Source organism: Podarcis tiliguerta, assembly GCF_965153285.1.
Source record: "Podarcis tiliguerta genome assembly, chromosome: 1".
Classification (NCBI taxonomy): domain Eukaryota; kingdom Metazoa; phylum Chordata; class Lepidosauria; order Squamata; family Lacertidae; genus Podarcis; species Podarcis tiliguerta.
The window spans coordinates 73,655,499-73,681,797 of NC_139534.1; the positions used below are offsets into that span (position 1 = coordinate 73,655,499).

The 26,299-nt window shown below is 41.7% G+C and overlaps 1 protein-coding gene across 5 annotated transcripts in view; it reads left to right on the top strand.

Annotated features, from left to right (window-relative positions):
* Positions 1-26,299, top strand: part of KIF18A (kinesin family member 18A) — a 37,672-nt gene that overhangs the window by 5,357 nt on the left and 6,016 nt on the right. For 3 of the 5 annotated variants that reach the window (XM_083430204.1, XM_083430205.1, XM_083430206.1), the window contains exons 5-14: positions 2,155-2,265; positions 3,393-3,590; positions 5,143-5,319; positions 6,183-6,257; positions 6,836-6,933; positions 9,185-9,347; positions 11,508-11,672; positions 13,146-13,267; positions 14,701-14,939; positions 24,907-25,384. In XM_083430204.1, coding sequence (XP_083286330.1) covers positions 2,155-2,265; positions 3,393-3,590; positions 5,143-5,319; positions 6,183-6,257; positions 6,836-6,933; positions 9,185-9,347; positions 11,508-11,672; positions 13,146-13,267; positions 14,701-14,939; positions 24,907-25,384 — 1,826 coding nt within the window. The remainder of the gene's footprint in view (positions 1-2,154; positions 2,266-3,392; positions 3,591-5,142; positions 5,320-6,182; positions 6,258-6,835; positions 6,934-9,184; positions 9,348-11,507; positions 11,673-13,145; positions 13,268-14,700; positions 14,940-24,906; positions 25,385-26,299) is intronic. The other 2 variants (XR_014508720.1, XM_083430207.1) reach the window with 2 other exon arrangements.

Genomic DNA, 26,299 nt, shown 5'->3' on the forward strand with positions numbered 1-26,299 from the left:
TTGTTTTTACTTTCACAATATTCTGATTGATTCTCCCTGTTGACCAAATTTGTCTTGCCCACATCATGTTAAACCATGGCTTAGTATTACATGCATGCCAGCGTTACAAAGTTTGACCCAATATATAAGCGTGCCTGTCTGCAGCTTCGTTTCCAAAATTCCAATTTCCCCCCCAAATCGGTTTTAACTGGGATACCTTGAAAAGTTTTCAGAGTCATTTCAACCCACTACAGGCACTATTCTATCAAAAGAAGCAGAACAGATCAGACTGCCCTCCCAAGCCATGATTCATATAGTATGGACAAATCAAGTCCTTTACACGAATGCTATCTGTTCAATCCTATCCATCTTGATGTGAAGATTTACAAGCTTTATTTCTGGAAAGAAAACACAGTGCAAAATCATTACTTTATCAAGACACTTGAAATACTAGCGGGCCTCTCTTAAGTGACCTGTTTGCGAAGGCAGTTGCTATGAAACAACTGTTTAAATCAAACATGGTAGCAATCTTCAACCCCTTTATCTCAAAGTTGCGCTGTCAAAATTGAAACAGTTCTTTTGAGTAAAGTGGCTTGGGGGCTGAAGCGTTTGATCAAACACAAAAACCTCTTCATCACAGTTGTATCCTAACTCATATTCTTAATTTTTTATATCTGCTACACATGCACCTAATTTCTCCCAATCTGTCCTCTCATTTCTGCCTTCTCATTTCTCCACTTCCCCCTCTTCCTCTATTCTATGTCTCTTTCACCCATAGTGCACCTTGGCTTCTTCGGTCAAGGCTTGGAGGGAAGCTGGCAGTTGGGGGAGAGCCTGCTTCCAGGCAGTCTTCTTCTACCTATGCCATTGTTTCCATTTGTACAGCTATCAAAGGGCCAAAAATATCAGAAGCTGACGGGGGTGGTACTACTACTGCTTAATGCCTTTCATGTCAGCAGCAGCAAAGTAAACAGTGAAGCGATATGGTCCCTGCAGAATTAGCTGACGGCCTGTAGAAAGAAAAGGGGGGGACTATTAGAATATTCTATCCCCCACCCCCAGAAGTGTATCAGCATGAAGCTGCTGAGCTTGGGGACCAGCTGGGTAGTCCTCTTCTTGCTAAGCCCTGAAGCTTGGCAGTCTACAACACCCTTGCTCATGTGGCTCTGAATTGAAATAACACAGTGCAGGGGCAACTGTATTTTTGCCTCCCTGTGGAGAATTTTGGAGGGAATAGGGGCCATGGATGTGTGCACTTCGTGACCCTCAACGGATCCCCAGCTCTGCCCCCCCCCCCATTCAGCCAGTCCAGGATTATTTTCATCTGTTTGGGTTATGGTTGTAATGTGGCTGGCCCCAAACAAGCATAATGGAGTCATGTTTGCCTCCACCTTCCCAGCTTGTACTTCAGCCTACTGGATAATTTTCTCTTCACATCAGATATTTGAAGGCTTTCTGGGAAGGCTGAACATGGAAGCAGACTGCCAAGAAAGCAAACCAAGATAGCCCTTTGAGATGATTGTGTGAGGGCTATTCCCTATAACAAACATTGCCATTAATAGTCCAAGTCCATTTTCATAGGACTGCTCCTTTATAAATATTCAGTTCCTTCTGAAACAAATAGTGTATAACCAAATTTTTCTATCTGTCAATAGTTATTGGATATTGTATCTTATTTTTTAAATTTTAATGAATGTGTAAGTCTTACTGTGAGATCTACTCACTCAATGAATTGATTTGGTTTTATTTAATTCTGTGTTTGTGAATGCCTTTCCCTTCCTAGCGGCTTTAAGATGAACTTTGCAGTGGCATCACCACCAACTCAAAGAATGTGCCTAGCACAACCTGACGGCTAGCGGTTTTGGAATAAGTAAAATGATGCCTTTTAGCTGACCCAACTTCTCGAGGCAACACTAGGCACAAGTTAATCTTGAACATAATCTTCTTTGGGCAGGTGCTGAAGCTTATGCTCACCTACAGAAGCTGGTTTGATAAAAGGTATCTTCTTACCTGCTTTGTGTGTGTCATCCTCTGGGACCAAGATGGCAACAAAAGCCAAAGCTACGATGTTAACATTATGACTGAAATCCCATGACAATGAAACTCCCAGATTAAAATCTAGCAAAAAGATTTACTAGTTTCATTTGACTATTTTCCCCCCTCCACCTTTTGTAGCCGAAGTCTGCTATGGAGATCTTGCAAATATTGGACTATGGAAACAAAAACAGAACACAGCATCCCACTGATGTGAATGCCTCCTCATCTCGGTCCCATGCTGTCTTTCAGGTAAGATGATACAGCAGATAAGGTGTCTGAGGATCTTAGATAACCTTTGAAGCTTTGTTTAAAAAGAGAGAGAGAAAGAATCCTCGGCCTATGGCACACCAGCTATAATAGCTTTGGTCTTGGGAAGAGAGATCCAGCTCGCACTCTTGTCTGCATTAAATCCTTTGTGCTAAATAGCATTCAGGAGGGGAGCTCTCATGGTCTCTGCCGTCACTCAACTTCAGATGAGGAATCTATTGAGGTTTGTCATTGAGGTCATAGCTGCTTGTGAGAAATAAATGTACTTCACACTCATATAAATGGCAATTTTTTCATGTGTAACTGCTCCTGTGCATTTATTTTTATACATAAATATATATCAAAAAGTGATTCCCACTAAAGCAGCTGACTTAGTATATAGCAGACTGAGCCTATGCATGTTTATACAGAAGTCCTGCTGAGTTCAGAGGTGCTTGCTCCCAGGGAGACGTGGCTGGGATTGCAAACCAAAAGTATAATCCTATGCACAGTTGCTGGAGAGTTAAGTCTTGCTGAGTTCAGGTAAACTTATTTCTGAGTAAACGTGTTAAGATCCCAAAGAGAGTGTTGTTGGAATAGCAAGCTTTCAGATTGGTGGTTTCATTGTGTACGTAGCTGCCAAGGTCTCCCTTTTTTTAAGGGAAATTCCCTTATTCCGAATAGGATTCCTCGCAAGAAAAGGGAAACGTTGACAGCTGTGATTGTGTATCCTTTACTGCATTGTTTAAACGGCACTTTGAGAATTGCGGCTGGAAAGTGGGATGAAAATGTTGGGAATATAAAATAAACAATCCTTTCTGAAGTGTGTTAATCCAAACCTGGGTCTCCTGCTGTTTTTTAGACTACAGTTCCCATCATTCCTGACTGCTAGCTAGGGATGATGGGAGTTGTAGTCCAAAAACAACTATTGACCTAAGTTTGGGAAACACTGTGTTCATCTAAGGAGGAGCATCTAATCTTCATTTTTAATTTCCTTGTCCGATTCAATTTTGCACTCTGCATGACTGCCATGTTTCCTCCCCTGCATTGCCCAACTTGTAGGCATGGAAGGGTGATTGCTTTATCTGGATTCTTTCCTCATTTCCTTGTTCTGTACTCCTCTGTTTCAGATCTATTTGAGACAACAAGACAGGACAGCATGTATCAATCAAAATGTCCGTATTGCCAAAATGTGCCTCATTGACTTGGCAGGCTCAGAACGTGCCAGCGCCACAAAGACCAAGGGAGTGCGTTTTAGAGAAGGGGCAAATATTAATCGCTCACTGCTAGCCCTTGGCAATATCATTAATGCACTGGCAGACCCAAAAGTAGGTACCCATTTTCATCTTACCACCTCTCCCAGCTGGGATTGTGTTGCATAAGAAGGTTAATGTTCTATATTATCCCCCCCCCCCCCATGGCCTAGTATGTTTGTGTTTTTAAATGTAAGTTGCTTGGATACCTTTTAGGTCACAAGTGACTCATGAATCTCAAAAAGAATAGTGGCATGGTAGGCATGCAAGAAAATTGTCCACTGTCCCTCAGACCTTGTGGGGGGCCGGACTATATTTGGAGGGAGGGGGAGAATAAATCCCTATGCCCCACAAATAACCCAGAGATGTATTTTAAATAAAAGGACACATTCTGCTCATGTAAAAACATGCTGCTGATTCCCAGACTGTCCGTGGGCCGGATTGAGAAGGCAGTTGGGCCAGATCCGGTTCCCAGGCCTTCGTTTTTTCCTACCCATGAAATAGTGTATGTGAAGCAGTTTGGAATGTGCTATAAAGTACCGTATTGGCCTGAATATAAACAGCACTCCCCCCAAATTCCAACCGTGAAAAGTTAAAGCACAGCTTACATTTGCAACCTTACGGTATGCAGCCAGGAGTGTGGCAAAGCAGGGCCCGCCCTGCACGTAGTTCCCCATCCTCTCCCCCAAGGCCAGGAAGGGAGAGAGAGCAATAAAGGGGAAAGGCCGTCAGCAACACAGCGTGGCGCTCTCTCTCTCTCTCTCTCCCCCCCCCCCCCCCCCCAGTATGCAGCCAGGAGCAGCAAGGAAGGGAGCGGCTTATATTCAGATATTTTTTTCTCCGCCCCCCTCCAATTTTAAAGGTGTGGCTTATATTCAGGTGCATCTTATATTCAGGCCAATAGGGTAGTTGTTCCCAAACATTTTGGTATGGTGGCCCAACAATTCAAAATTCACTTAGTACAGTGACCACTTTGCTGCTGCTAGCCGTTCCAGCTGATTCTCTTGGTGTTTGGAGCAGGAAGCTTAGGTCAGCAGGGACTTCCATGCAGGATTTGCCCTGGTTAAAGTAGAGATGAATAGCAGTAGCAGGTTGAGCGAAGCCCATCAAATCACTTATAGCACTTAAAAGAAGTAACTAAATATAGGATGTGGGTTGAATCTACTGCAGGTTTCCCTTTGTGTTCCCCTCTTGCGGTTCCTCTAGAAATCTATAAAGAGTGCTTGGCATACACTGAGCTTCAGGATTTATTGTGCTGGGAACACAGAACTGCTGCTGCTGAATTTGGGAGGGAATCTGGGTTTTCACTAGACTTGTATGTACAGGGATCTGTGGGTGGAGAGAATGTAGCACCCATCCTTCCTTTTTTTGCAAGAATTGGAGACTCTAAATTGCTAACCTCTGGTACCCTGTCTCATATAGGAGGACATGTTAAGGGATTGGCTAGGTGTTACAAGAGGCTTTCTAGTGGGGGGGAAAGTCAAGGTTTTTATCTCCTGTCATTTATGTGCATTGTGAAACAGCTGTTCATAGTAAGTCATGGTCTGATGCTAAAGTAATCTCAGCACTCCATTAAACACTCATCCTCTTCTGTGTGGGGTTGTGTGTGTTGTTTTTGTTCTTCCAGAAGAAGAACCAGCACATTCCTTATCGGAACAGCAAGCTTACTCGTTTACTGAAGGATTCTCTAGGAGGAAATTGTCGCACGATAATTATAGCTGCTGTTAGTCCTTCTTCTCTGTTCTATGATGACACATATAACACTCTTAAATATGCCAATCGAGCCAAGGACATCAAATCCTCTGTAAGTAAACTTCTTCTTTTTAAGTTCTGCGCTGTTGCTTTCAAATTATAAAATGATGTTTGTTCTGATTGAGTGGATAATGACAACAGGGAAAAGATATTGCCCTCTCTCTTTTTTTTTGCTTCATATTTTTAAATATTGTGGCAATCATACTGAGCACTTTTTCTTTTTGCGCAAGCAGTGTCACAACTGCCTTCTTTGCTGCTTGTACTTTCTTATCTACCCTTCCCTCTGTTTCATGGCATTATTTCAAAGGGGTAAGCAATTCCTTGATACACTTTACCTACATCCAATTTCCCTTCTCCCTTCCGTATTTTCCTTCTTCATCTGCAGCTTCTCAATGCATATCTTAGGGTATCCTTACATAAAGGAGATCCTGGGAGCCGGAGCGGTTACTGGGTGTTGTAATCTGCAGAAAGGAGTGGGGAATTCCCCCCTGGGATGAGCACAGCCTTGGATCCTGCCCATTGGGTTGAAACTCAACTAAACCAAGCAAAGTTTATCTGGCACTGGTGAAAAACGGCAGGTGGTGATTGTCACCCATTCATTCTCCTCTCTGGCCCTGGGAAAAGCTGTTCTGGAGGGTTGGGGAAAACTCCAGAACAATGTGGAAGCAGCAGGAGGAAAGAGTAATTGGTGATAATCGTGGAGTGGGAGTCTGAATCCAAGCCATGACTTTTATTATGTTTAGGCATGTCTGGATCCATCCCATTACCTTTTTGTTACCTTTATTTAGTCAGGGGTTTTTGTGACTGATGTTTGAGTTTCTTGATATGATGATCACATGGTATGTTTTCCTTAGCAAAGGAAGAATATGCTGTCTTCTGATGTTTATGAAGCTGAACTTTATCTTCTCTTCACAGCTGAAGAGCAATGTCGTAAGCTTGGATAGCCATATAAGTCAATATGTTAAGATTTGTGAAGAACAAAAGAAAGAGGTATGTCAGTTACTAGAATAGTTTATTGTTGTGCACCCGGATACCCCAGATTTCCAGAAAACCTGGTGTTTCTGTGTCATATAAGGTGTAATGTAGATCATTAAAGGTAAAGGGACCCCCAACCATTAGGTCCAGTCATGACCGACTCTGGGGTTGCGGCGCTCATTTCACTTTATTGGCCGAGGGAGCCGGCGTACAGCTTCCGGGTCATGTGGCCAGCATGACTAAGCCGCTTCTGGCGAACCAGAGCAGCGCACGAAAACACGGTTTACCTTCCTGCTGGAGCAGTACCTATTTATCTGCTTGCAGTTTGATGTGCTTTCGAACTGCTAGGTTGGCAGGAGCAGGGACCGAGCAACGGGAGCTCACCCCGTCACAGGGATTCTAACTGCTGACCTTCTGATCGGCAAGTCCTAGGCTCTGTGGTTTAACCCACAGCGCCACCCGCGTCCCTTAATGTAGATCATTAGTACGGCTTCAAAAATTGGTTTTGAAAAAGAAACTCATGGAATACTAAAAATGAGATACAAACCGCACATGCACGCATTTCTCGCAAATACACTATTATCCTGTTTCAGATCATAATGCTGAAAGAGAAACTACGAGTCCTTGAGTTGGAAAAAACATCTTCTCCTAACAGACATGCCACAGACCAACAGCAGGTGGAAATTCCAAGGTAAAAAAAATAAATGCTTACTTATTGTGTTGTCTTGTGCAAAGTTATGACATGATCCACAACTACTTGTGTGTATAAGATGACAAAATACTTCTAATACCTTCTCTCTTGTCAGTCTTAGTTGGTCAATGGTACCCTGTCAGCCAATGTACCATAATGCTCCTGGTCACTCCTTACAACAGAGAGGCTCGTCCATACTTTCATATTGTTATCCAGTGGCCTCCTCCCTTGCCAAAATTTAATGTACAAGCTCCTGGGGATCTATAGGGAAGTCGAGTTTAACACCTGGTCTATAAGCAAACTCCCATATATGGTCCACTCCCATGCACAAAGGAGGAAACATTTGATTATCTTATTGTGCCTATAAAACAGCCATTGTTCTTTTCTTGATGGTATTGCCTTTAATGTTATCCTGGGATAAGGATTCAACACCTGAAAATGCAGGTTCCTAGTTTTAAGGGTACCTCTCCTTAACCTTGAATGCTCAGGTGCTGGATGTAGCCAGATATGCCTTTGCCCAGCTTAAGTTGGTGCACGTGTTCCTGGAGACTGAAGATGTGGCCGTGGTAGCATGTGTCATAGTTACATCATGGAATCGGAAAATTGTAGAGTTGGAAATGACCACAAGGGTCATCTAGTCCAACCCTCTGCAGTGAAGGAATAATTTGCCAAACTTGGTGCTTGAACCCACAACCCATGTCAGGACTGTACTCCCCAGAATTATGTTTAGTCAAAACCAGGATAGGACCTTCTCAGTTGCTGCTCCCAAGCTCTGGAACCCCCTTTCAAGAAACATTCACCTTGCCTCCTTGTTGCTGGTTTCTTTTATTTGCCATGCTGTTGAATTTTCTTTTTTAGAAAGGCTCTTCAAATGTGTTTTTAAGCTGGGGCAAAATTTGTTAAATTTTGTGCTGGAAATGGCTTTCAATGGATACTTTCATTTTTACTCTGCTATTTTTACCATTTCCCTCTTTGTATTTTTAAAGCACTTGTATTATAACTTTTTTATATTGTTTTAGCCGTCTTGGGCTCTCTTAGCGAAATGGGCAATATAAATGTTTTCAATAAATAAATATAACTGCTGTTTAAAGCTATATTTTCTGTCTAAGCTCTAGAAATTCAGTTAGGCATAAGGAGAAAAATTATGCCCAGAAAAATCTCTCTTTTCAAGTTCTAACGCTGCCTGGTGCTGTGAAATAACCTAATACGGACAGGGGCAGTGGAAGGGTTAAAAGTGCAGCTGTGTAACTTGTGCATGTTTGGGACAGTGGGTCCTTATCCAATCTGGCAAAATCAGGATTCCAGGAACTGGGAAGCAAGCACTAGCCACCGAGAATGTGGGAATATATTCCATGTAACATCAAGATAATCACGAGAATTTGAGCCCCCAGATCTTGTGTTAAGAGCAAATGATCAGCAGCTCCGCTTTGGTTCGAAAAAGCATTTATTTCAAAAACAGGAATTCAAAAATACTATTACAGGGGTGTGTTTAAAAAAAGAATCTCCTGTTAAGAAAGAATTGCTGCCTACTTGGTTAAAAATAATCTGGAAAATTATGTTTTGCAGAACTGTGTATATAGCGAGACAACTTTTTAATGACCTTTTTCTGTATAATAAACACATTAAGCAATTTTACTCTTTTATATCTCTGACATAAACTAAAGCTGCTACAACTCCATATATAGACAAATATCCCCAGGGAAGGATCATAGGTGCTAATCACCGTTTGTTACATTACAGATTTTTACAGTCGAACTTTCCCATGGTAACCCGCATTTTAATGCTCCAATTAAGAGGTTTTTAAGCTACTAAAAGCTGTCAAAAAAGGCACACCTGTTGAAACACGTGAAATTGAAGTTCTAATAATTTACAGCTGTATTGACAACCTGAATTTATAAGATAAAACATTTTTATGCTTGGAGACAGAGCCATTTTAGATCCTTTAGAGCAGCAGCTATTGCAGGGGTCCCTCCCAACTCTACAATTCTATTATTCGGGGGGGGGGGGGCAACCTGCAAGAAAACTGCTTTGGTATTTTTATGGTAAAGCACTGTATAAATTTAATAAATAATTATCATCATAATCATTTTATAAACAAAGAAACATCTGAAGTACCACTCCTACTTTAACCTCTTTTGTTAAGCATTTTTTTTTTTTTAATTGAAGCTGCTATTTACTACAGTGTAACGCCCTGCCATGAAGCTGTGTTTTGTGTAACTTGGTCCTTTTTCTATATAAATGTTTGGGGCAGGTTTAGAGAAATTTTGAAGTGCGTGTTCGCAAATCGAGAGGAAATCAGGCAAGAGTTTCTGAAGCTGGAACTGCGCCGTAAAGAAAACATCCTGAAAACCCATTATCAAAAAAATTGCCATGAACAAATTGAAATGATGTGTGCTCCGGAGAGAATGGAGAGGGTAAGCTCTTAGTATGACAGTTCTGCTGTCCTTTCTGCCATGTTTATGCCAAGCTTTTAGGGCTAATGAAAAGAACATGGTTCTGATCCTGTGTGTCTCCTTACTGCAGTTATCCAGGGCCTCTTGAAACGAATTACAAGGGTTAGGTCTTTGGGGTGTTCACCTGAACCCTCTCCTATGGAAATCATGCACGAGAGTGTTGCAAGGTTGCACTGGCTAACCTCCACCTTCCCCACTGGCAATACATGCGCCAGCAGTCATTTGAAGCAGCACTATGCACATTCATTTAGAGGAATGTGGAGCTACTTCACACAGCTATAAAGCAGTCAGCCCCCAGCACACATATTAGCAGCACTAGCTGGCACCATCTTTTCATGGGCTTTTGGTGTATGTGTGGGCTTGCGTGAATCCTCTTAACGTGGTTTCTAATTAGAATTCACCTTGTCCTCCTGTCCAGGTCCCCCCCGCCCCCGTCCCACCACCTTTGCGGGAAATTTCCCTTGGGGATTCAAGTGCAGAGGCTCATACCAAATTCTCAATCGGTCTGACTTGATTCTCGAACAAAGTTCAAAGAGTCTACCAGAGCTTTATAAATAGGCGAGATGCACATCATCTTAGCTGCCTGTCCTCTAACTGAATCACCTTCTGCCACCCCAGCCCCTCACCATCTCTTCATCCAGCCACAGTCCTTGAAATACAAACTTGTTCAACCCACTTTCACTGTATGTATTAGAACTCTTCTTGCACCTTGTATGGAGTTAGTTTTCACTTTAAACATTCACCTGTTACGTTCCTCCTTAACTGGTTCTTACCAGTTTTGTAGTCGGGTTACACTCCTGAGTACATAATAGGAATTCTACCTCACACTGTGTTGTTAAAGCTCTCTTATATGTCCTCTGACTTGTCTGCATACATTTTCCTTGGTCCCCGCTTCTCTTGTCAACTCTTTCCCCCCATTCCTTTGGCAATCTTGATGCTCACATCTGCTGGCTCTTAGTTTACTTTTTGGGGGCTCTTTCCTCTCAGTGGGTCTCCCCAGCATTACTTTTTCTGCCCCTCAAGGTCTCCCGATCATAGCGTTCTTTCTCTACTCTTACTTTGCTTTCCGCCACTACACAAACTGAACCACCTCAGCTGTTACTCCATTTTGTGGCATTTCTTTAAGAATGACAGGAAAGAGGGCTTGGGCCTGAGCCGCCAGTTTTTATTCTGTGTGGTGTAAGGAGGAACTTTGTACTCCTGGCTCTGCATTTTACGGATAGGCTTTTTACTTCTGATTTTTTAATCATACATTGTTCATATATTGCCTCTCACATATAATGTGGCTCAAGTGGCTAATACTTAAATGTATAAAACTTCCCTCACATAGCAGTTTAACTGTAAGTGACAATCTTTGAAGTTCTGTTGCAAAATAATTTTGTGTGTTAGGTTTTCTTAGACATCTGCTTTCAATTGAGCATAGTGATAGCTGTCTGAAATGGAAGGTGATATAAATTTCTTCTGTTGAACTAAGCAGGAAATATTTTAAACACTGAAATGCAGGGTACATATACTGGCAGCTGTTTCTTTTCTTTTTCTTTCTTGCTCTTAATAGTCAAAATCATGTCTTAAATTTGGGAGTTCAAAGAGCATTTGGGGGCCACATTCTTCAGAAATCGCACTGGAAAAAATATTGGGTTCACATGCAGAACATTCAAGCACCCACCCCACTCCTTTGGGGTTCAGGCAAAAAAACCTAAATGAATTATTTGGACCAACTCTGTTACTTATGATTTGGGAGAGTGTGGGCTGAACTAGCTGATACAGAGAGGGAACGGCTTGCAACAGCAGTCAGCTTTCCCTCTGGTAAAATATGTGTGTATTTATTTTTTGATTAAAAATATTTGCATGCCACGCTTTCACAAGTGGTTTACAACAAATATAATACAATTAAAACCACACAAAAATTAAAACGGATGGCATGACACTGGGCTTCGCTGATGACAACAGCCTGTGAACTCCAGCACAGTTGAGGAAACTGAATAATATTGCATCATGTGTTCTGTTTTGCAAAGTGTTACCGGAAGGACGAGGTGCTAGGCTGTTGCTTTGGTGGTATGTAGTTCGCCATAGTATCCGGTTCTGTCCTTTAGTTTGAAACTTAGGTTTGTTTTGTTACAGGCGACTGACAAGCACGACCACCGGCTTGCATTACTTAAAACCCGGCGTTTGCAAATAGAACAGAGGGAAGCGGAAGAGACTAAACGCTTAGAGGACAACACTAATTGGTTGCACCGGGTCGAAAATGAAATGCGCCTCCTAGGTCAAGATGGCCATATTCCTCAGGTAAGCTCCTTTGCCTCTGGTTGGCCACTGTGAGAACAGGATGCTGGACTTAGATGGCTTAATCCAGTAGTACTGTTCTCGTGTTCCCTTTGGCTCCTGGGAAATATTTTGGATGTTCAAGTGAGAGGGATTGTTCTTTATTCTACTATAGCAGTAAGCAAAGGGCTATCTATCATATATATATGGACTCTATCATATATATATAGTGGACTTTCCACACTCCAGACCAGGAATCTGCTTGGAAAGGCAGAACTGAAGGAAGGTGATGGGTCAGTGAGGGTGAGCAGGGAATTGGTTTTGAGCTGACCCTTCAGGCCAAATCACTTCCCATCTTGCTTCATGTGTCCTTCCTTGGTTACTTAAAAATAGTGCTTGCTAACTGTAACTGTAAGGCTTTCCCATTTGCAGATAGCTGCTTTGTAATGTGGTAGAAGACAGATATATTCTGTTGCAATTTTCTCTTTTAAATGTGCATGTTTTTTCACTGCTTTCAATGAAAATAGATCGATTCCTCCCCCCCTTTTTAAAAAAAACTCTCAAACAAATTGCTGTACTTCCCTGAATAGTAGCGTATCTACAATAGACTATTGTAGTTTCTTGTCGTTCACGTAGCGTAAGAGTAGATACTGTCTTCATATGAAAGAAAAGAAGAAAACCAGGAAGCGAACAAAGCACCTGCCTTCCATTTTTCAAACAAGCCTCTAAACAAAATTGACCTGGTGTCTGCTGCATTCTTCCCGCAACCTCTGCCGCTGAAATAATACCTTATCCATCTTAGCCACTGCTGAAAATGGAAGTTATTAGCATGTAAAAATGTGATAATAAGTGGGAGTCGCAAGGATGAGAGCCATGATTGATGAATGCTAGTATGCCCCCACTGTCACTGAAGTTTAGTACTAGATATGGTACTGGTCATTTTTAAGGACTTTACCTCAGTTGTGTGTGTGGTTTTTTTTTGGGGGGGGGGGTTCCTGCACCCTCCTCCTCCAGCCTGGAAGCTTTCAAAGCACCAGCATGCAGGCAGGGTTTGATACTTTGCTTCCCAAGCAGCCCCAGACATAAGGGGCTTCAATAAGAGGTCTCCTAGGTCATTCCGGTTTGGTTTTAACTTGAAGTACCTTGGTTGATTTGTATTGACGGCTGTCAGCTCTGAGTGAGATTCAGTATATACAGGTATAACGTTAATTCAAGAAGCATTGTTAGCTATTGTTAACGCAAGGGGAAGTAGCATGATAGTACAAATCAGTGTATGGTAGGCAAAAAATTGCACGAGATTTCCCTTGGCCCAAGCCAACAGTTAGTTAACGGAATGGCTGTTGCCACAATTGGATGCCACCCTCTTGACCTATTCCCCATCACTTGGCAAGGCTTCCACTCTAGAAGTAGGACTGTTGTTTTTCAAAGTAGTAGCATTCCTGTCATTACTGGGTTGGCTGCCTATGAGCTTGGCTTCAACATGGCTCCCTTTTCCAGGAGCTCAACCGAGATCTGCAGTACTTCCATTTGAAGTTGGAAGTGAAGGATTTGAGAACTCAGGCTGAATACATGAGAACTCTTGCTTCCCTCCAAGAACAGCAATATAAACAGACAGAAAAGTAAGTTGATGTTTGAAATGCCATATTTTGAACAGCTTCCCTACTTAAAGCTTTTGACGTATGTGGAGGCTACAAATAGGCTAATTTTACACGAAAATTGTGGTACATTTGATTAAACCTTCGTTGGACTGCTTTTGAACAAGAGGTCTGAAAGTGACAACGACAATGTTTCTTTTTCTGTCCTATTCCAAAAAGCTGAACAGATTGCTCTCTAGTTCTTTCAGAATATCTTAGTAGGAACACTTTGACCTTTTAAGCTCAGTGGTGGCCAATCTCTTTGGAAGGTGTGCAGCAAATCAAATCCAGAGCATGAGGGTGCCATTTTGGCATCCATTGTAGTCTATAGGCAGACTGCTGTGACTTCATAGCTTTGCCTCTTGTCTTGCCTCTGGAACCAGGAATAAGGCAGTCCTGCAGTGTGGAAGATGTAGGCAAGAGAATGTGCCTAGTTCCATTCTGTGGGTAGCTAACCTTTTTTTCTGGCCTGAAGGCCAAATTCACTCTTGGCCAGTGATTCAGGGGCACATGTCAGTCGTGGGTATCTCATGCACCACAGGTACCCAGCCCAGCCCTTCTCTTCAGCTGATTATAAATGGGAGAATGGCGGGTTTTCACCTCCACCCCCTCACCAAACAATGACTTGGCCAAGGGCTTGGGACTGTCCTTGAAGACAACTCTGATACTTCAACAGGTCTAAAACACAGAAGCCGTATTATTGGCTCCCTTTGGAACTCCTATAACCCCTCTTTTAAAACAGCTGATCTTAATAGCGTTTCCCTTCATGGGAATTCTCCTCTTTGAGAAGCTTATAGAATAGATACCGATGAATGAGTTCTTTGTAGGCAGCTGCTCTGTGGTGCCTAACAGTGAGATGATAAATTTCTAGTCTGACTACCTACCTGGTTTGAGGGACCTGGCTGATGACCTATACCAAGATCTCTTATTTGCTTTAAGGGTTAGCACCAACACTTTAAATTGTCCTCGGAAAGCCAATTGGGAGCCAATCTAGGTCTTTCAAGTCTCAGCAGCTGCATTCTGAAACTGCAATTAATCCAGAATGCAGAAGGATCAACTCAAATATTTTAGGGTATAGGAGTCCTGTTGAAAATGTAGGTTGGCACCTAAGGATTAATGACCATAAAATCAAATCTAGAATTGTGAAGGCACTCTGCAACTTTTAACCCCAGAAAGAAACTCTTCAAATATAAACACTAGGTTATTGGGAATAGGGTCAGAGTGTTAAAATTCAAACAGGACTTGCTGACAATAGTCTCGCTGCACAACTGGTGTTTAAAAGCTTGTGTATACTTTCTAAGTAGGATGTCTGCATATATATAATGTTCCTTAAATACAGTTTACATGAAAGCAGCATGCAGTGCTATCTCTGAGATGTTTGTTGCTTATTTACCGTGAAACTTTCATTTTTTTAACAGAATACTAAGTGCTTTGCTTTCTGTTATAAGAAAGCAGTACGTAGCTTTGAAAACAGCAGGGCTAGCAAACAGTGCTGTTGAGGATGACTTCAAGGCTTTTGAGCAGCTGATTCACAGAGAGAAAGCCGTTGTCTGGGCTGACCAGATGACTGAAAAAGAACCAAAACAAAATGATTCACCAGTGATGTCTGCTATCATGGCCTTTCCACAACTTGTGAGTTACCAGAATACTCCTTGCCGTAAGTAGACAATTGTCTCTTTTTCTGTTTCTAAGGTGTTGCACCTTCCCTTAGGAAAAAAAAGTTCAAATTCGATGGTAGATTTACAGTGAGTTGGATCCAGAATGCCCCTTCCTTGAACTGAAATACTGGAATCTCCAGCTGCTGGAGAAAGGGACTGGGAAGGAGAGCTTTACCCCCTGCAGCTCCCATTCCTTGGAGGGTCACTGAACTGTCCAGAACAGCTTTTGAGGGGTCTGGAGAGCAGCCTCTCCACCCACTTTCTCTAGCAGGAGTGCCTTGCAGACAGAATGATGGTGATGGTGATCTTTTTACTGAAAGTTCAAAAAGTACCTAACTATATGTGCACCAGACATGGTGAGACGCAAACAAAAAAGAGAAACAGAGCCCGTGCAGAAGGCAAAACAAAGGGGGGGGGGCCCAAACTGTATATTTTACAAGGTTGTTATTGTACTTCACCAGATCTTAACCTATTACAGTTTACGGTATTTGTAAGAATGGATTCCAAATATCATTGAATTTGTCCATGACAAGTCTGCGTTTATATGCAAGTCGTTCATATGTTGCGAGTTTGTATAAGTCTTCAATCGTAGAAGGGTGCCGCATTTTTATTTTTCCAATTCATCAGTATCAGTCTTTTTGTGGTAAGGGCACGGAGAGTCCACTCACATTGTCCTTTTTGTAAGGTTCCATGTGCTGGTTATATAATTCAGGAAGATATTTTGCTCTGTAAATGTAAGGTTGTTCTAGACAGTTCTGTTGATGGTTTCAGGTACCTTCTGCCAAAAATCTTTCAATATAGGACATTATGAAGATTATATCTTTATTTATACCCCACCTTTTTCTCTGTTGAGACTCAAGACAGCTTACAGATAAAAGACCTGCCAATAATTATTACAAGTTCTCCTCGCCTGAATTCTGAATCCAGCCAAATGTGACTAAACCTAACTTTAGTGCAGCAGCTAAAGTGTAAGATAGCAAAAGAAGCCCTTTCTTGGAAATGGTGTGCATTATCCCCTCAGGAATATCTGCCTATATCACTCAACTCTTCCTAATGTAGCAGTTACAGCCTTGCGAAAATATCAGTTCTAGGGCGGGCATTGAAATGAGTCTGCATGTAGCTTTTCTCCAGATCACCGAAGAAAGTAGAAAATGTTGATATAAGCCTTGATCTAGATAATTATTGAAAGATACCTGTGTACAGTAAGACCTTTTCCTTCCTGTTTTGTAACCTTTCTGAATTCCTCCACAGCGCTTGTGATGTTTCATTTGGGAGGCGGGCTGTTTTGTTAAGATAAGGAAAATACCCACTGTACACCTGACAAATAAGGGTGATTCGACAGATTAAAGCCGTTTGTTAGCTTTGTGCTACTTTTCCTAGTGCAGTGCATTCATCTTTTGCCGGTATCCTTATCAGTAGATAGTCTGGGCATTTGCACGATCCGGCCAATTTATGCCATGAACAGTATTATTGGTCATAAAATGAAGTGAGGCACCTTCAATCGGTTTAGCAAGCGTTGTTTCCTGTCTGTGGCTTTCTGTTGGAAATGTGAGCGCTAATGTTTGTACTGACTCCTCCTTAATGTGGTAATTTTCTGCATTTACTGTACCTCCACAACTTCTGCATCCTGGGTGCTCCCTTCCCTAGAGACATTTCAGAGCAAGCAGCGATGCAGATAGGAATTGCGGGGAAAGTTGCAAGCTTGCTAGTGAAAATAATTTGATTTATGCAGAAACACAAGGGGGAGAATTGCTGTTGGTCTTCCCAAGCCTATGGTTTCAGAGAGTCCAAGGTGATCCTAGGTATTCCTTCTAGAATTAGAAGATCAGTATTGGCAAACTTGACTGAAAGACTTCCATTCTTGATCTTCCCTAGTCTGAATGCACCCTCAGCTTCCGTAGGAAATGATGAGGCCCAATAGATCTTGTTTCTACACCATGTGAACCTGTGGTGCACTCTGGATCCTCCAACCTACAAGACATGTGCACTTCAACAGTTAGATTGATGTGGGAAAGTTTCCTTCGAGGCAGAAAATTTGGAAACCAACCCTCCTAAACAAAATACTAATATTTTCAGAAACAAAATATGCTATGGAGAGCTATGCTTAAGAACAAGACTTCATGAAACACTGGATATTTTATAAGCCTTCTAGAGCTCTTACCATCTAAACTTGGATAAACAAAATGGTACTTATAAGTTAGGATGGAACATTTGTATGTTTTGTTTAAAGATCCAACACACAAAAATCACCAGCAGCAGAAATTATTTCTTAGAAAAGTCATGGGGAGCAGGGAGTTCCCATGTTGTTAGGAAGCCCCGACTTATCTTTAGTTAGGAAATGTTTTAAACGACAATTCATACAGATCCCATTGCACCATTTTTGGTTCATTGATTTTATTTATTTATTTATTTTGGTACGCAATCTATTCAAGATGTTAGGCAGGAAATGGGGTTTTGCACAGAGGCTGAAAAAACATTGGCCACCTGTTACACAGTGGTCATTATTCCTTATTTAAAAATCCATATTTTACTTGCAGCATAATTGCATGGGCTTTACTTGTCAACATAACAGTAAAGCTGTTCCATTTTGGGGGCACAAGACTCTTGGTTTCCAATCCATTGTTGAATTAAGAGACATATATGTTCCCGTGGGAATATTTCAGAGGGTTTTCCAAAATTCTCTATATTTGGATAAATTGGTCATCATAATGTTTCATTTACGATGAAGTATGTATGCAGTATAATTTTAATAAAATAATGGGCATCTCGGGAATTAAACAGGAAGGGTGTGTGTGAGCCCAGCTTGCTAGCATATGTAGTTTACTGTTTCGCTCTTAAATGTGGATTGATTACTAGGAAAGTGTAGTTTGGAAATGCTCTTCCCCTAAATGTCTTCCTTTAGATGTTAAGTGTAGCAATACCCATAAATGCCAGCTATGTTGTCTAGTACCAATAATGCCATCTACTGTGAATTATCAGTGGAAGATAGCTTACGTCTCAGCATATTTATAATATTTGCAGTGGTACCTCGGCTTAAGAACTTAATTCATTCTGGAGGTCTGTTCTTAACCGGAGGTACCACTTTAGCTAATGATTTCTGTTTTCATCCTGAAGCAAAGTTCTTAACCCGAGGTACTATTTCTGGGTTAGCGGAGTCTGTAACCTGAAGCGTCTGTAACCTGAAGCGTCTGTAACCCGAGGTACCACTGTATTGGTGTTTTGCATTTGTTCGGCACACTAGCAATGCATAAAAAAGATAATGAGGCTTAGACATTTGTCCAGTCTAAACCAGTCCTTTGTTTCTGGTCACACCTCAACATTTCTGGTTTACATATGATGGAAATATAGTATAGTACAGTATTTTAACTTGGGGAAATAGGCAGGGCTTTATAAATGGACTGTGAGAAACACAAAGAAAAGTCGGCTGCTATCAGAAGTTAGAGCAAAGTTGATTCTCTGATATTCTAGTCAAGGTAGTTAAAGACGGGAGCAGAAAAAGCAAAGGCAGCGGTTGTGCTTTAAAGGAGTGGGGCATTGTGAGAACTAGCAATGTAAAGTTGGCACAGAAAGCAATCAAGGGACAAGGCAATCTTAATCATCATTGACCAAAGACAAAGAAGCTGCTAGAATGGAAGTCAGCAAGATTTCAAAAATTTTTACATGAGAGTAAGCTGAGGGTGATGAGCTTTAGCAGTAAATCCCATTCATTTCCCTCTATAGTTCTAACTGTTTTCTCACTGTATTGGTGAAGGAATCAGTTTAAGGGTTCTTCTGGTAAAATAAAATAAAATCTCCATATTTTGCAAAACTCAGTTCTCGGGATGTGTATGCCCAAATTACAGTGCCCCTGTGTTTGCTATAGACAGACAGATAGACAGACGTGCTTTGGTGATAGGCTACTTATAGCAAACTTTAATGACAAAGACCTCTGGGCAGTTTTCAGTTCCAGAACTTAACTTGGTAGCGCGCTTCCAAAAACTTGTAAGGTTGGTTAGAGATTTCTCTCTCCCGGTAGAGTAGGGTGGGGTTGCCGTTTGACTGAACCCATCACTCTTGGCTTTTCTACCTTGCTTGGCAACTTCAAAGCCTTGTTATTATATGCTTTCAGTAGCACTTGGATGAGAGTAAGAAATGAGACTTGGCAGCAGAATAACAACATCATCCTTTGCTCTTGAAACAACTTTAATTTCAAATAGACTGTTGCCTCAAAAAAAGAGTGAGGGGCTTACCTTTTAGCTGCAGTTTATGGCAGACTGCAAAATCATAGGCAGCTGTGATATTTTAACTCCTGCCATTGAAGTGCAACATAAATTATTATACCAGTCAAGTAAAAACACAAGCTCTAAGTTAAGAGTGGCATTCTTAAGGCTTGCGCAGTAGGATTTTGATTGATGGCGTGATCCATGTTCTCTCTGTGTGTGAGATGCGAGTGCGAGCTCCATTCACGGCCAGGCACTTGCCAGTATTTCTGGCTTTGTTTCAGATATCCCATTTCTTTGAGCGTAGCTGTGCATTAGTAGAGAGGGGGGTGGGGTCCATTTTTAAATGCAGGGGGAAGTGCCCATTACTTCCTCCAGTGACCAGAAGCAAAGCCAATTTATTACTGGGAAGAGCTAATTGCTGTGAATTTTCATGTTAGTCAAAACATTGACTTGAGATGCAGGATTGCATCCTCATTCATTCTCTCACCTGTAAGCTTCAGTACGTACTGGAGAGCTTTTTCCCATTCAAGCTGTCCTGTTACAACTGCCTTCCTTTCTCCATCTTAAGTAATAGCATCACACTAATGTTGCCATTCTTTTGGATGCAAGCTGGGGTTTTGGTAGCTCCCACACACCCACATTGCATTTATTGCTTCCAGAATATCTTTAAATTGCTTGGCATAATAACGCGTTGGGGTCACATGAATATTAAATAGCTAAAATTCATTCACTAGGCAACATTTGCAACTCGGAATTCCATGAGTCAGAAAGCTGTTAAAAGAATCAAAATTTATGATTAGTAGAGTAATTGGATCAATCACTGGAAGCCCAGAAATGTTTATTGAAATGAATATATTAATATTTGATTTCACTTTAGCCGAACAACCGAGCAGACTTAATTTAGCACAGATTCCAGAAATACCTTCTCATGCATGTATTTAACATGAGTTCTGGAAGAATAAAAAAATCCCAACCCGTTATTTTGTCCCAAACCCAATTAGAACTTGTCCCATTCATCAATGTCTTTTTGACATGAACTCGACTTTTGTGGACTGTGACTCATGTTTGCTAAATACTTCCCTCACGCTTTTCACATTACTTGATACCATGCTAAGTCTTGTCTTTGTATACTCACTTCGTGATAAATGAGTTCCTTTATTGGCAGAGATTTCTGGAGGCATGACATGGCATAGCCAAGGCTGTCCAAAAATTCTTAATTGAAAGGGAGAGAAATCATTCATTTGAATACCTTCATGTTCAACTCCCGTTTTTCATGTCGATTCTAAAGCATGGCAAAAATATATTTTGGCAGGTGCAGCTCAAACCTGTGAAAGTTTACTCAGAAGTAAGTTGCACTGCTTGCCATAGGGCTTACTTCTAGGTAACTGCAAAGGAACGCAGCTTTAATATAAGGTGTATTTGCTTTCCCCATTACACACATGGTAATAAGTTGGGGGGGGATGTGGTCTATTTTACATCTAAATTAATCCTTGAGTATTGTATCCAATTTATCTTAATTTATGGGACTGGATAGATATATGCGGGCTCGCTTTTCCAGCATGGCTGCAAGTATCTGCCTCCATTTTCAGCACACCATAGTTTGTTGAAAGTAGGGGAGGGGGTTTGCAGTAGTGAGCTTTAACTATGGTTTGTCCAAAGAAGCCAGGATCATCAACCTCTGATCATCTCCTCTTCACAACTTCACTGGAAGAGAAGGGTTTGAGGCACACCCAAGCTTGTCCCCATAGCAGTAAACCAGGGTTGGGCAGCCTGTGGCACTACAAATCCCATTATCCATGACCATTGCCCATGCTGGCCACTTTTAAGGGCAGGATAAACGAGGACAATCACTCTTTTAAATATACAGTACTTTCATTAAATAATAATAGCAAGTTGGTGTACAGCATTATAATATCCATAATAAGATCCATTCATGTTCCATTCAAGACCCATTTGAACAATACTGTTTTCAGAAGACCTCTAAAATATGGTGGGGTGACTTTTGCCTGATCTTTACAGGCAAGGAGTTCCAGGGGGCACATCAGGGGCAGGAAGATCTCGGTGGCTGAGGTGGAGCATAAGGAAACAGGAGGTACTTTGGGCCCAAGTTGTTTGATACGATTGTTTTGCTAAGGATTTCTTTCCTGATGACATTAAGTAGCTATATGGGGTTTCCTTTTTCCTAATGGCTCGCATTTGTGCTTCATGGAACCCCAGCAACCAGCTTTTTATTAATGAGCTTGCAGTGCAGTATGAAATATGGCTCATTGTGTTGAAGTTCAACAAATTATTAATGTTGGCAATACTTTTTGTGTTCTCTACCTATCTGGTTTACAGTTTAAATGCTTACATTTACGGGTAATTTAAAAGTGGTTTCAGTACTGGGAGAAGCTTCTAAAACTTGGCACTCTCACCAAAATGTTTCTCTCCCCCAAGACTTCGTTCCCAGTTTCTCTTAGGACATTTTGAAAAAACCCAGTGCCTTACAGTAAACAAAACTTTTTTTTCTTCTTCTTTGGAAAGAGGAACGTCAGTGCTATAATGTATAAACACAGACCAACGGTCCGCCAACCACTACTTTTCCCCGAAACACATACTTTCAGATGCATAAGCTAGAGCAACGCCTCATAAATTAATATTTTAAAATGTTGCCTAAAATGTTTAATGGATAGCTGTTTGAAAGATTATAATTGGATTCTCCGGGCAAAGCATATTGTTGATATTCAGCAAAGTGGCTATTCAAAATGTTATGATTGGAGCGCTGCATCACTATTCATATAATCGGGTTTCTCGGCCATAGGATGTTGGAAGATAAATATTTTGAGCACACAGAGTTTGTTTATTGTCTAGAAATGCAATGTGGAATACTTCAGACTAAAATTTATGAACCAGGAAGTACTGGAATTGTATCTAGCCAAACACCAATCTGAATTTTTAACCAGAGGGCGGGGGAGAGAGAGTATGCCTCTGAGCCATTGAGTTTGAAGCAAGTGTGTAGGTAGGATTCTCTTGTTATTTTTCCTGTGAGGGTAGGACCAAGAACAGAGACTGAACAGTTAACTACTACATATTCACAGGAATGGTCTCACCTAGTCCAACTGCTATGCAGAGCATGTCAACCCTTCACCATCATAAGTATAATACATAGCTATACTTTGTATGTTCTACATCAAAACCTAGGATGTTCTGATACACTTTTTCCTGACCTTCTGTGTACTGTTTTTCAGCTTAAAGATCTGCTACTTGTAAGCCAACCCTAAATATTTCCTTCTAGACACCTTTAGCTTGTGGTTAGAATCATGTCTAGTTGCACCTTGTTTGGGTGAATGATCTAAAATGGTGGTGCAATGCTTTCTGAAGTGCTGAAGATCTCCCCACCACCACCCCAGTAGTTCGTCTTTCATTGGTTTTGGACTTAACATGTCAGTTAGGGTGACATGCCTTTTTTGAAGTGGCTTGATGATGTGTGGTTTCCGGATTTATTCTAGCAAAATCAAGCAGTGGTAGATTTTGAATAAATGTCTTACGAAGGCTAAGCTCATTGCCTGGCAGAGGTGGAAATAAATGCAAAGTGTTTGTTTTATGCAGATAAGCAAGCTACCGTATTTTTCGCCCTATAGGATGCACCGTCCCATAAGGCGCACCTAGTTTTTTGGGGGGGAAATAAAGGGGGGGAAATTATTTTTCCCCCAGGCGCGGGGTTGGGGCGGGGGAAGCCCGAGCTTCCCCCGACCCCAGCCCCCAAACAGGCAGCTCTCTGCAAGCCGTGGGAGCCCAGCGCTGGCTCCCGCTGCTTGCTGAGAGGTCCACAAAGCCTGGACGCGCTGAGCTCAGCAAGCGCAGGCTTCAGCATGCAGGCAACTCTCCGCAAGGAGCGGGAGCGCTCCCGCTGCTTGCAGAGAGGTCCGCGAAGCCTAGACGCGCTGGGCTCAGCGCGCGCAGGCTTCAGCATGCAGCGCTGGGCTCCCGCTGCTTGCGGAGAGGTGCGCGAAGCCTGCATTCACCCCAGAGGACGCACACACATTTCCCCTTCATACGGTAAATGCACTACTACATTCTAAAGGCAGTACTAAACCTCTGTGTTTTGGTTTCTAACTATTTCAGCAGGCAGAACAGAGGGGGGAAATCAAGTCACATGCTCTAATAAAATTTCTTAAGCCCCTTTCATAGTTTTTCCTCCATCTGCTTAGTCTATGTGTGGAAGGGAAAGCAGGTTTAAAATATTGTATACAGAAGGAAGAAGCAAAGTACAAAGAAAATACAGTACTAGTGCATAATAATAAAACAATTGTGTATCAGTAGAGATTTAAGGGCTTCAGTTGGAGATCCCAACTTGCCAGATGTTTGTTATTTATGCAAACATATCCATGTAGGGAGTCCATCTATCTAATAATTTTCCACCCTTCCTCTGCTTAGGTAAAGTCGCTTTCTCATAAGTGGCTAGTTGGCTCATGTCTTCCATCCCTTGTACTCTACGGGAAGAAGATCTCTCCTTTCAATATTGAAGTGTCAAGTGTTTGGCCACCATGAGTACCTTCATTAGCCTGTTCTATTTTCCCTCTCTGTGGTTCCAAAGGACTAGTAAATAATACAGCAAAACACTAACATCTTTACATCTCAGGAATCTGTTTAAGACCATATTTATGGTTACCTCTGACCAAAATGTCATTACTTTGGGGCAGGATCATATCATACGGCACTATGTTATTGGAGGGGGGAGCACAATGCCAGCACTATTCTGTGTTTTACATATATTTTTTGTATTGTGGGTTCCAATGCACTCTAAGGATGTTTTTTCATGTTGTATCAGACATAGCCTGATATCCATGGAGACCAATCTGACAGAAACGAGTATTGCTTTCCATTGCCTATTGTGTATGAGCTGCAAGAAATTAAGACCACCACTGCTATAATCCGCTTTCCATTTTCCGTGGTCTCTTATGCGTCCTTCTTAAGTTCTCCTACTTGTTCCTCACTGCCCTCGCCTCCTTCACTGTGTGATACTTTCTGTCAATCAGCCATTATTACAATGGTTCTGTACTGGCTCAGCTGCTTTTAATTATGGCTTATAAGCTGCTATCCTCAGCAACTGTACAGTTATGTGTTGATAAATTATTATATTAGTTCCCTGTTTCCTTCTCTCCCACACTGCTGCTGGTGCCCTTATAGGTATTCGTATATAATTTTTGTATACCTGTAGGAAATTATATTATAGTAAATCCTGTAATGTAATATGACAACATTTACCGATCTAATATAAGAATGTTAACAAATAAATAAAATGCAAATTTCCAAAAAAAAATGAAAGCTTGGAGAGGGCTTAAAATGATCCAGACTAAGGTACAGTGGTACCTCGGGTTAAGAACTTCATTCGTTCTGGAGGTCCGTTCTTAACCTGAAACTGCTCTTAAGCTGAGGTACCACTTTAGCTAATGGGGCCTCCCGATGCCGCCACACGATTTCTGTTCTCATCCTGAAGCAAAGTTCTTAACCGGGTTAGCGGAGTGTGTAACCTGAAGTGTCTGTAACCTGAGGTACCACTGTACTTGAATCCAAAGGGAGATCAGGGTGACTGAAAGTAATACAATTACATTAAAACATTAAAAAAAAAGTTAAGTCACTACTAACTTGTCCCATTGATTTCAGTGAAACCTAGGCTCAGCTACCTTGGTCTAGATCCAGCTCTACAGAACTGTTCTTACTCTTCTCTGCAAAGCCTAGAACACACACCTAAGTGATTTTTCTTGCCTGTGTTTCAACTTAGGGATGCCATCAGAGAAAGTTATGACCCATGTGGAACTTGAGGCAGAATACGGAGTACCTCCTAGCAAAAGAATAAGGCGGAAGTTAATGGAGTCTCCCATGGCAATGCAAAGTCCTCAGCAATCCAGTCGGCCAAGTCCTAATCACCTGGTGGATTCCATCAGCAAAGAATTCCACCCCATTCTGTATACACCTAAGGGCTGCCAGAAGCCTGTGGAGAACCTGCATACTGAGACTGTGGTAAAGCAAGTTTTAAATACAGCAGCAGGCCTTCAAGAAATGAACAGTCACACTGCACAGGCTCAGGAGCCATTAAAGCAAGAGAGCCATGGGGATAACATATGCATCGTGACTCCAGAGCGCCTCATGAACTCGACAGTTACTCTATATGAAAGCAACATGGGCAGTGCAGACTACCTTCCCAATGAATCTGAAAGCAAATTGCAGGTGACCGACAGCAGCAACAATAGTTTACAAAGGTATTTTCTGTGGAAGAGGAGGTATAATATCCTCTCTCCTTCCTCGCCACTTTAATCCTGATATTGGTTTATCTGCTTTCTTTCCTTTTTGCACAATTAGTATGACCTCAGTTGTTTCACATTCTCATGTCAGATAACTGTGGCATTTAAAGCCTCTGAAAGACGTGCCTGAATTGTTGAACTATGTATGGCCTTGTCCAAAAGATCGCGTTGCTGTTTCCTCCTGCTGATCCCTTTTTCCTTTCTTTCATGGACTGCGGTCCATGAACACAAAGTCTGGCGAAACATGACAATAAGGCAAGTGAAGAAGCAAGGGTAGAATACTGAGCAGTTTTCACAATGGAGTGAAGGAAGCATTGGGTTCCTCCAGTGATCTATTTTGGGATCTGTGCTACTGGAGTCAGGGATTGTAGGCAGACTTGCAGGTAACACCAAATTATTCAGGTTGGTGAAAGTCGAAGCAGGCTGTGAATTGCTCCAAAAGCATCTCTTCAAAGTGGTTGGGCAACAAAATGGCAAGTGAGGCTCATTTTCAAAATCACATTGGGGCAAAAAATCAAAATAAAAAATCATGGCGACATATTCATTGATGTGGTCTCTCTGAACTGGTAAGTACTCAGGAAAGAGATCTTGGGGTTGTTCTAAACAGCTCTGAAAATGTTGGCTTATTTTTGGTGGTGAGAATGGGAAATGTGCTAAGGATTGAAATACATCTGCCTGTATTAGGATGCCTTTAAATAAATCAAAGGTACAACTGGCAGCCTCTTTTTGAAAATGACACTGAAGAGCTGTAAAAAGTACAACCAATGCACAAGATGAAATTCATTTTTGTAAGATGTAGTGGTCACCACTGGCACTGATGGCCATGACAGATGTGTCTCATCAGTCGCAAAAAAAAAAGAAACCATGATGACA